The 11,215-nt window shown below is 47.7% G+C and overlaps 1 protein-coding gene across 1 annotated transcript; it reads right to left on the bottom strand.

Annotated features, from left to right (window-relative positions):
* Positions 1-3,108: 3,108 nt before the first annotated feature.
* LOC121590460 (transmembrane protein 26) lies at positions 3,109-10,813 on the bottom strand. Its single transcript, XM_041910177.1, has 6 exons — positions 10,620-10,813; positions 8,753-9,423; positions 8,495-8,663; positions 5,546-5,716; positions 5,048-5,287; positions 3,109-3,829 (listed from the first exon to the last, which is right to left on the bottom strand). Exons 1-6 carry the CDS (start codon positions 10,811-10,813, stop codon positions 3,526-3,528), a joined length of 1,749 nt encoding a protein of 582 aa, XP_041766111.1. The 3' UTR covers positions 3,109-3,525.
* Positions 10,814-11,215: the final 402 nt, after the last annotated feature.

Raw genomic sequence — 11,215 nt, 5'->3', positions numbered from 1 at the left:
GCTCCAAACGAATCGCTTTTATAATTATCGCTCTCATTCGCTTTTATACAAACAATATTTATAATTGGCTTATAACGCCTCTGCAGGGATTTTCCATTTTCCAATCCAAAACTAAACCCTTAACCAACTTTCCGCACCAATCACATCGCTCGGCAGCAATTCGGCGGAAAAAGCTTTTCATTAAACAGCCCGATGCTGATTCACTTTAACGAACTTCTGCCACTACTCACGTCACAACCCACAGTCGATCCTGTTCCCCCGGTGTGTCGACACACTGCCAGACCTGCCAAAACATCAAAAACCTCACCTGAACAGCTGCTACCGAATTCCGATTTCGGTTGGTAATAGTTTTATCATTCTCCTTTTCACTTTTCCGCCTCTGTTTTGCACCCGCTTACAAGTAAACTTCCAGCAGCCAGCGTTTCGTGGAAGGACTTCGTGCCGATCGTGCCAAAGCGGGCAGGCTCTACAGGCTGGCGAGGGGAGTTTTCCGGCGTGCGTTTTTTGCTTGGTCTAGCGTTTGCTCTCAACGTCTTGTAACAAGGGAGGAGGAGTCCGTTCACACGAACCAGATTCCGCCGCAGCAACGAACAGCAAACGAATTGAATCTAATTTTCCAACCGTGCCAGATTTCCGTTCGCACAGCCTCAGTTAAGTTTTGGGGCGAAAGAATTTTGTGCAAAAGTGTGCCATTTTCCGGCCCTAAAATTTTCCTCCTGCGCAAAAAAGGCTTGCCTGCCATTCCTTTGCGCCTGTTTGGTTTCTCTGTCGTTCCAGCCACTTCTCATGATTCCTTTTCGGTGTTTACTTTTTTCACGCCACGAATAACTCACGGAAAGCGATTATATTATGGTAATGATAATAATAAAATCATACTGCTACGTGCTCGGAATCATGCCTCAAAACACTGCTACCGGTGGAGAGAAGTAATTTTGGCAACAGCAACACTGGGCACAGAAATGGCGGCCTTCGCTTTTCCCCCTTTTTTATGAATTTTTGGATAATAATTTTCATAGCACTATTCCACAATTCCCAAATTCAGAGCCTAAAAATATGTTCCTTTAAATGCAAAAATCCGAAATGATCATGGTTCAGCTATCGAGAGCTTTCAAGCTTTATCCTTTCTGTAGCGCGAGCTAGTCGTTGGCTACTAGATCGTTAATTGACTTTCAAACTTCACCGAAAAGTATCACTTCCGTGTGATGCATCCCTGTAGGTTTCATCTCTATGCCTACTATGCTTTTTTTTTTCAAAAACTCATTCTCCATACAATCTTCTTTTTTCTACACCGTTCGCTTGTTACCGTGCGACTTTCGCCACGCCAGCACATTCGACGGATACAAATCCTCGGATCACAATAACCAAGCCACTCCGGGTTTCGTTGTCTACGCTGTGTTCTGAGCGCTTTTTTTCCTTCTTCCATTCCTGCCATTCTTTTTTTTTTTTGGTCGTTGTTGCTCTGTGTTGCTCGCAGCAAAACCTCGAACGACTTTTGTGTTCATCCCACCAGTGTATCATGCCACCGTGGCAGACCGTGCTTCAATCCGGTATTCAAATCTCGCTATCCGGTGAAGCGTACCGGTGGCTTTGTGCAAGCTTAATAGGGAAAACGAGTTCGATATGCTGTTATTTTCATTTTTGCCCACTGCTCTTTCAGCTTTCGTTATGGGTGTATTTTTTATTTTTCTTATTTTTGAGGCATTGATCGGTTCACTTACAAGTTCATTGTTGGGAGGCTTTTGAATGCTTTCGGTTGGGCACGCGTTGGATTTGTTTAGTCCTTTACTTTGACTGTTCGTTTTTATTTGAAAGAAAAAGTTTCGTTCGTGACAGGCACTACTGTTGTGGAATAGTTTGTATTATTGTAGGCCCCTTGAAGGGTTGCAATGTAGTTTGCTTTTTTAAAAACGCAACACAAAACGTTTCAAATATTCATACCAAAACTTTCACTTACTATTTTGTTATCAAAATATTTTTAGAATTTTCCTAAAAAAAACCATGTTTCATCCACTGCATCCATTCGGTTATGTTTTGCGACGGTAACACGTGCCTCGCTTTCCAACACAAAGTGTGTCTTGTTTTATGGTTCTCCCTTAGCCGCTGTTGGGCCCGCTATCGACCAGCATCGAAACATATGCTACCCAATTAGGGCAATTATGGTAATGAGGGTAGTCTGTGGGGGAGCTTGGGGGACAACAATATATCACAATACGCGTATCCAGCCACCGTTACCGGTTACATAATCGTATGCTGTCATGAATACGGTTTGTGTTTCCGATTAATTATCGCTACAATTTGTTAGACAAACAATCTCCCTCAGCAAAACCTTTTACACTGTTGCATCTACGTTTGCCCGTTAAAGCTGCTTTTACCCCTAACAGTGGAGTTGTAAAACCCATATCAACTCATCGTCAAATTAGTGTGTGGGTAAAGCGTATTGCATCTGTATGGAAAAATGGCATTTTTATCTCGCTCACTCGATGCTTCCCCATCCAGTGCTAATCCCACATAGTAAATTTCAGCGGGATTTTCCCCCCTGCACACCGAATCAATATAAAAGACATCTGCTCTTGCCCCTCTATGCTTTAGTCCACACAAAAAAAAAAAAAAAAAACAAAATCAAATGGATCGCACGCACACGGGCAACCAGGCGTCTCCATGATGATGGAGGACGGACTTTTCGTCCGTGGTGTTCCACGGTACGTGCCGATTATGCCGATACGGCCTATCAATGGCAAGCATTATCTTGCACACAATCGAAGCGCGTGCGATGCACGTCAACGATGAATGAGTGGTTTCGTTGTGTACCATGGGGAATGGGAAAAGAGGATAGCGAACCGCCGCGTGTCACGTGTTGTCAATGACCGACCACTGCGGTGTCCGAAATGGTCGGCTCTGCCGGTGGCAGTATCTCAGCTGGGGACCTTATTTGTTGTGTCGTATAGCGAAAATGCCGTACGATGTGGGCATACAGAACCAAGACAAAAAAAGGCAGATAACACTGCTTTACCACTATTAATATCCACTTTGAAGGCACTGGACTTTTTGGACAGGACAGCGGTGCTCATTGTTTGTTCATGTCGTGTTTTTTTTTAATGCAAAATTTAATTACACCCTTTCGGTCCTATCATAACAACAGGTTATCAAACGCACCATATCTCCATTCGCATTGGAATGAGCCTGTAGACGGTTTAAAGCTTGCGAATAATCTGACCAAAAAATCTTACTGGATTTTTGCATCCAATATTTTCCTACTCGCTTAGTTTCAACGAAAACAGAGACTCCAACCAAGCTGCACGGAGTACTGCCTACACTTTTGCAGGCTTTTGTTTGCAGCCGAGATTTATCCTTCGCACGGTGGTATGCATTTGTAGCTTTCCTTTCCTGAACAGTCGAGCAAATATTTACGCTTCCCGGGCACGGTCCGGACCCGCAAGGCCCACAAAGCACCCAATACCGCGAAGGATCTCTCTCCGGTAGTGAAATTTTCCAACCAACCGCACACCATAGTGTGTGTGTGTACATTTATTCCGATCCCGAGCTGGACCCACTCGTCGTAGCTTCGGACGATGAGGACAGCTCATCCGACGCTGGCCGTTTGGATTTGTTGTTCTTCTTCTTTGTCTGCTTCTTCTGTCCGGTGGACGATTTTTCGTGTATTATCTCGAAACTACCGCCGGCTCCGTCAGCTCCTTTACGGCTTTTGCGCTGATGTCTCGTGTCTGCCCCATCCTCGCTACGATCACTATCAAGTGAGGTTCGCTGCTTTCTTCGGCTGCTGCTGCTGCCGCCGCCCGTTTTGCCGTCCGTGTGGCGCGAGCTAGACTTTCTGCCACATGATATATTGTGAGTGAGTGAGAGAGAGAGATAGAGAGATAGAGAGAGAGAGAGAGAGAGAGAGAGAGAGAGTAAGAGAGATAAGAGACCTGCAACAATAACAGAACACACTCCGGTCGAGGGGTTCAACTAAGGGGGACAAGGGTAATAATGAAGGATGACTACATGTATATTTATATCGTAACTGAAGCTACAACACACAAACACACACACACACACACGAGCATTAGCGGGGATGAGAGCTCGTCCTCGGCTGTTGGTGGAGCATTTTTCCGGTGAAGTTATAATGGAATAAAAGTCCGTCGAAGTGGAAACATTGCTTTCCTCATGCTCTTATCGTAGGATATGGCATCGAAACGCATACACACGTGTGCACAAGCAGCACCTCATACACACACAAACATCATCATCATCATCAACGTCCCGTGTGGATGAGGCTAACGCCGTGTTTTCATCACATGTACCAATATCACCCTTCGGTGAAGAAGCGTCCAACATCTTCCATTGCGCTGCTTTTTTCTCTACTGCTTTTACGGAAAGCTTCTTACACCGAAATACCGGGCACGAATGTGCGTGTGCTGTGTACGCTTAATTTGCTTGGCGTAGGACAGGGCAGGAAGATCGAGAGAGAGAGAGGGAGAAAGCCCAGCATCGCCACGATTATGAGGCACTGTTACAGGATATCTTTCTCAATTAATATTAATCCAACATACCGTACCGTTTCGGGCTGCGGGATCATCGCCCTTCGCTTTCCCCCACACGGCACAGGAGCCTATTTTCGTGGCTTTCATGTCTTGATGATGGGTTTTCGCAGTGAAATGGGATTACGTGCGATCGAGCATTAACAATCGAGTACGCCGACGACGACGACGGGTAAGGCTCGAAACACTCAACCGTTACTGCGATGGCTCTAGAGGAAGCATAAGGGAAGCGAACATTCACGAGAAGCTGGACCTTTTTTCCAGGAAGCTAACATGAGAATGGAAGGCATTTGTTTTGCGGTACATGGAGTACATGGTGTCATTTCAAGCTACAGTTCGAGGTCTTTTTTAAATGGCCAAAATAAAAAGGATAATGAAAGAAAGGTAAGCAATGTTGAGGCTTGTATATGTGTAGCGAAAGCAAGGGGTGAAATTGTTTGGAGCAAGGTTTAATCTGTCCTTAACACTCCTGACGGGGCGACAAGGAGGTCATGTGCAGCCCTGTTTACCTGTCCTTGCCATCCTTTGACCGGCGTCCAACACGCTCGCCATCCGATTGGTTGCGATCATCAGCACCACCACCACCACCATCATCCTCGTCACTGTAGATCGGTGGTGGCAATGGATCGTCCCCATCCGACTCGGTACCGGGCCGCGGCTTCGCCGCCGACTTCCGCAGACGCCGCTGCTCGGCCGTCGTCTGACTGCTGGCCGTCGAGTAGCCAGTGTCCTTGCGGGACGAGGACGACCTGGGGGAAGGGAAAGCGAACGATGAACCCGGGACATGTCTTCAGCAGTAAGCGATGATGATTACGATGATGATAAGGCTCGACAAGTCGTTCGGGATGAGACACTTGCTGCCACTGCTAATAGGGCAGACGCGTCAAGATGCGCAACAGTAGTGGCCCGTGTGCCGTCACGAGTGATTAATTGCGCATAATTAATCGTGCTCGCGGACTCCCGTTCCCTGGTGACTACGAGAAACTGTTGCCCTCCCTGCCACTTACCGGCTTTTCCGTGAATGGGACTTTGACTTTCTTCCAGCGTCCAGCTGGTCCGGTTCGTCGTCTGCAATGTCGGCTACTTTTCTGTGTGTGCGTGTGCGAGGAAGACAGGGAAATAAAACAACACAAAAGGAGATAATCAACAGCAGTAAGGAGGATGTGTACGGACCGGGTCAACGATTACGCCCTTTTGATGAGACTGATTCCATGACAACAAACAAAACAGTAACTCACAAAACAGATGTTTCGGGTGGGATTTGATATTCACCAACGTCAGTCGTCAATGGCTGCTTCTCCCGCTGAACAAAATGGTCCATGATGAAGAGGAAAAGTTTCGAAATAAAGGCCCACGCTTATTTGGCGGGCTTTTCTACTGGCCATCAATGAAAGTGCTTTCGCGGAATGAGCATCAAGCGCATTTGTCAGCACCAGCAGCACGCGGAAATGAATGGAAACTGAACTAACTGAAGTCACGCTGCACGCTATAAGTCGCATTAAAAGTGCATCGTTTGCTGCCGCTGTTTTTTCATTTTTCAAGGAACCGAACACCAATCTGAGCTTACCTACAGGTGCAGCCAGCAGTTCCAGCAGTGTTGCAGTATCGTACGAACGGTGAAACTTTCGCCACCATCTCTGTTCAGCTGGCGGTAGATTGCTTTGCTTGGCAACAGAGAGGAACTTTTCAGCACAGGTTTCGTTGGCGGATCTACACTCCAAAGGGGGTGAAACAGCTGTACAGTGGCAATTCTCAAGGGCTGACTGTGTGTGTGTGTGTATGACTATCGACCAGTGCCAGCAAGTTTTTGAAGAGTTAAGAGTTTTACTTGCAAGCTGCTGCTGCTGCTGCTGCTGCTGTTGAAGCTTGTAACGTCCGGTGGTCCGAGTGATAGGACAACGGAACGAATGGAAATTAAATTTACAATTTTAAAGAGAATTTCAAACAACGAGCATCACAGCTTGGTATGGTTTTAAAAGCCTTCTTTCGTTGGGCCGTGATATTGGCCCAGCCACTTCCTGCCAGTTTGGGTGTCTTGTTAGCAGAAAGGACATCAAAACTAATTAGACAAGGAAGCGGTCCCATTTACCATCAATCATTGCTGAGGCCATTTGTTAGACAGTGACGTTGTTGTGGAGCCTTCATTTCTAGCACGAATATCTGTCAAATTTAAGGACATTATATATTAAAGTTTTGATTGTTGGCCTTGGCTATCAAATGAAAGTGATTTTTAATGCATCTCTGTGAGAGGTGCCTTTGCCATCAATCGTTCCTAGAAGCGCCTAAGCGTCGTTCATCATCCAGCGGATCATTAAAAATAGTTCTCCCTGTTACATTTACCCTCGACCCGCGACCACGCCGTGTCCTCGCACTGGGGGGAACCGTTTCGTGGAATACATTTCGTGTATAAATTACATCTAATGACTGTGAAAAGCCCGAGACGCTTCCTTCGGCAAACATCTTTAGTTTAATTTCCCCCGTGGCAGTGCAAACTTTCAGCGCCACGCTCCGCCACGATCCTTCATTACGACGCCGCGGTCTGAGTGGTGAATGCGCAAAATTGTCTCCTTCCTTCCACGGGTGAATTTGGCCATCGATGTATCATCTATTCGCTCGCTCAATACTCGAGTGCGGCGGAACCGCACGAGCCCACCACCCGAGGGAGCCAAATCAAATCACCGCCTGTATTTCCTCTGGCCGTGCCACACACACACACTATTACCATATCATTTCGAACGGTGGTGGAATGGGACGGAAAGCTCTGCCATTAGTTTGTCTTGTGACTTTTGACTAGAGGCAGCGATGTGCTAGAAGGAGAGAGAGAGAGAGAGCGTGCGATTGGTGTGTCTCGCCGCACGCATCAAGTTTGCCACACAATCGATAACACGCGTCTCCTGCTAGAAAGTGCTAGAACGAGGGAAGACCATTCACACTCCCGTCCACAACCGATTGCCAAAGCGCGACCGGAAACTGGGCCTCTTTCCGAGACGACAGCCCATTTCCTTCCCCTCCTCCGAGGGGCGGCAAGGACACGCCAGGAAAAACGGGGCATCGATTGCGAACTCCAAAACTGCCCCGAAACCACATCCCCGTTTCGGTGGCCTACTTTCCTGTGGTCCGTTCCGTTACGAACGCGCGATCGCGCCTCACGCAGGCGGGATGATTAATGGGGCGTTCCCTCGGGAACGGGTGGTCGCGTCTTTTTTTTTTTTTGGCGTTCGTTCACAGCACCGTTTTGGAAAAGGTTAACGATCCAGTGGCAGAAGATGGAAAGTAACACGCTGCCAACGGTCTACGCAAACACGCGCAACTGTTTGCGTGGTGGTGGTGGTGGTGGTGGTAGAGGTTACAGCGAAACAAATGGTATGCAATTAGTGATCATCGCTATTAGGGCAATGGTAAAGGTAGACAGACGTACACCGACGTCGGACTCTGGGGGGGATGTCTATTCGCCGAAAATGATTCATTTGTAAATAATGAAGCTTGTGTGTTTAGTGTGTGGAATGGAATTCAAAGCTAAAGAGAGCTTCTGCCGGTATTTACAGCATCCCGTTGAGCTGATGTTATTGTAAATATTAGTAAATCAATAGGGCTCTCGCCAATGGCTTACCCGGTTCCACGAACAACCGAGCTAACAACTACTGAACGGCATAAGCTGCTTAAAATCATGATTAAAGCAGTAGCAATTATTTTTAGGTTAATTTAATTCAATTCACTCTCTCTCCCTCTCTCTCTCTTTCTCTCTCGTTTTCCGTTCGATTCTCCACGTGGGTTCGTCAAGATCGCACGTCAAAACGCTCAATAAAGCGAACCAAATTAGTTTAGCTCATTAACGGAATCTTTGCTGAGTGCCTGTGAGTTCTGCATGGCATTGCTGGGCTTCAGCTGGGCGTCTTGCCGTGAATCAGATGAAAACTAATTTCCGTCTACCCATCCACCAACCCCATTTGTCTTACCTTTTGCTGATTTTTCGCTGCTTCTGCTGCTGCTGCTGCTGCCGGTTTGCTGATTGTTCTGCCTTGCTGCGCATCTTCAGGCGCCGCTTGGTGGCGGCCGCTTTCCGATTTTCCGAGTTTACCACGTACAGCCGGTAAAGCTGGAGCAGTATCACGAGCGTATTTTTGCCTTTCAGTGTGTTCGTGGTGTGTGTTGCAAAAAGAAGAAGCAAAATGTAAAAAATGTGCATCACCCTCGACAGCAAACCGCACACTCACAGGTGAAGAAGATGTTCATGTAGGTGATGATTTTGTAGTGCACGATGATGAGCAGCCGAAAGGTTAGGAACGGTGCGTCCTGCAGCAGTATGTTCAGCGCGATGCCCCACACGTCGATGTTACAGCACGCCACATTGCAGCAGCTGGCATCGTCGGCCGGGCCATCGCGCAGCTGGGCACCACCGCCGCGCGGTTTGCGCGCCCTCGTCGCGGACAGTACGATCGTGAACTGGAGCAACGACCAGGACCAGATGCTGAGCGTCAGCAGCACCAGCACCGGCTCGTTCGCTATCTTCGCGTCCTTGAACGAGTCGAAAAACTCGATAATGTCCGCCGCCGTGCCGATGTACACGAGCAGCAGCTGGCTGAGCTGGTCGCGGGTAAGGTCGCCCTTGGGCAGCATCCACCGGCCGATGATGAGCACCAGCATCAGGAACTGCTCGATCAGCGTCACCCACATCTCGGCGGTGAGCTGAATGTCGGGCAGCTGGATCTTCACGCCCAGCATCTTGTTCAGATCCTTCAGATCCTTGCCGACCGTCGCCGCCAGATTGATCGTTTCGTTCAGCATCCGGTCCTGGTAGCGGGTGCGCTTGTCCAGCTTGTCCAGCTCGAGCAGCCAGATGGCGGGCACGATGCTGGAAAGGTACAGGAATACCGATGGGCAGAACCTGCCAGCAACGAAAGAAAAACCCCACACAATGGTGAATGTGTTGTGTTTTAGCGCCCCACGAACGAATCATTTGTTTGCCGTCGAATCACAGCGTCACAGTTCAGGACGAAACTGGTTGAAAAATGGCACTGAGCTTGCTGTATTAATTCTAATGTCTTGAGAACCGTTGACTTGTTGTGCCGGCCCTAAATCAACAAAAAGCTGTCTGTAAAATAACTAAAATAAAGCTTCCCATTAACATGCCACCGCGGAGCAGGAGGTTAAGAAGACCGGTGGGGCTGCAGTGAACAAGCTCGGTAATAAATTGGCGCACGCTGCGGCTGTCTTTGCCTTTGTGGTTGTTCGCTCGTGATTAGGTACGTGAAAAATGGTAAGCTTGGAATGTGCTTTAACGCTCACTTAATCTAAATTTATGCTTAAACTCGGTACCAAGAAGCGGATAAATTCGCATAATTTTAAATCTTGAAGTCAAAGGTCATTAAAAGACGAACAGAAAAGTTTAATATTACTGATGGGATGTTTTTCATAGAGAGCCTTTAAATTTTAAAAAATCCCCTTTTGTCTAACGGAATCGTATTTTGCCAGTATTTTAAGGCCAGCTCCTGCGGCTAGCGCTCCTTAGAAGACAAAGTTTGTATATTCACAACAATGAATGGTGATGGGAAACGCATGCAAGCAAAAAAGGGAACGAAAAACACTGGTGTTGTAAATTCGATTTTTCACAGCTCAAGATAAGACACAACTTTCCTCCGGTGTCACTGGTTTTGTTTCGTCTTTTGTTACCGTCTTGTTACTGCCATCAAGTACGCTCTTTGCGTATTCTGTATTTGGAGCTGCGCAAAAGCTCACCTGCACTCCATTTCCACGCGACATTAAGGACAAGCACAAATAAGTTCCAGCTTGAATGAATTCTAACAATAGCAAAAAGGAAGACAACCCACCCCACAGGCACACACACACACAAACCCACTGAGAGGGAAAGAAATGAAATAGAATCACTTTAACTACCGGTACCGACCGACGTTTCTACGGAGCGACTGTTTATTCACCCCCCCACAGACACGTCCACCACAACCTGAGTTGTCCTGTTACAGGCATCAGCATCAGGCCAGGAAATTAGATTTTACGGTTCCCCATTTAGCTAGTACCACTACCACCCATTCCGTCCCCGGGGGTTACTTAGCTTCCTCTTACCAGCGCCATTCTTGGTTCTTCTTGATCGCCAGCGTAAAGATGCCCTCGATAAAGAGCACCCCGATCGGGGCGCACAGACACCAGTAGATGGGTTCCTTCTTGTTCTGCGTCACCTGCCAGATCGCAATGAACCCGTGGGCGGCAAACAGAATCCTCGTCAGCGTGGCTTTGAACGTTGCGAGCAGCTTCGCCATCGCACCCGGGGCCTCGTGGGGCTCGGTCGTGTATCGCAAGCGGTCTACACACACGGATCGGTTTTACGGAATTTTACTTGCGGCTGGACACACTTTCAATGGTACGGTATGGTGCCACCGAACCCGACCGAACCACTGTCATCAAATATTGACCGATTCCAGCAAACGATCGCGCTCAACTGACTGCACTTAAATGAGGGGGCGGATTATGGTGAGTGTGTGGCCGAAGCGAATCGTCCTTTTTTCCCCATTTCTCACCCGGGGTGCCAAAGGAACCATGACCAATCAAATCAAATAGGTAGGGGAGAATAAGGGGGAAGGGGGGCCTATTGGAAATGTAAACGACACCACAATGACTGGAGGCAAATTGGCCGTGAATTGCAAAAATTTTGCATTCGACTG

The sequence above is a fragment of the Anopheles merus genome, chromosome 2R (genome assembly GCF_017562075.2).
Source record: "Anopheles merus strain MAF chromosome 2R, AmerM5.1, whole genome shotgun sequence".
Classification (NCBI taxonomy): Eukaryota; Metazoa; Arthropoda; class Insecta; order Diptera; family Culicidae; genus Anopheles; species Anopheles merus.
The sequence above is the reverse complement of the archived record's forward strand: the minus strand, read 5'-3'. Positions and strand labels throughout refer to the sequence as shown.

What these genes read in the sequence shown, in the direction of transcription:
- LOC121590460 (XM_041910177.1), bottom strand. Translation starts at nt 10,813, where the DNA reads ATGGCGAAGCTGCTCGCAACGTTCAAAGCCACGCTGACGAGGATTCTG. An exon ending in CATGAACATCTTCTTCACCT is followed by an intron (nt 8,664 to 8,752) that starts GTGAGTGTGCGG and finishes ACACACTGAAAG; the next exon opens with GCAAAAATACGCTCGTGATA. An exon ending in TCAAAGGATGGCAAGGACAG is followed by an intron (nt 3,830 to 5,047) that starts GTAAACAGGGCT and finishes ATCATGTGGCAG; the next exon opens with AAAGTCTAGCTCGCGCCACA.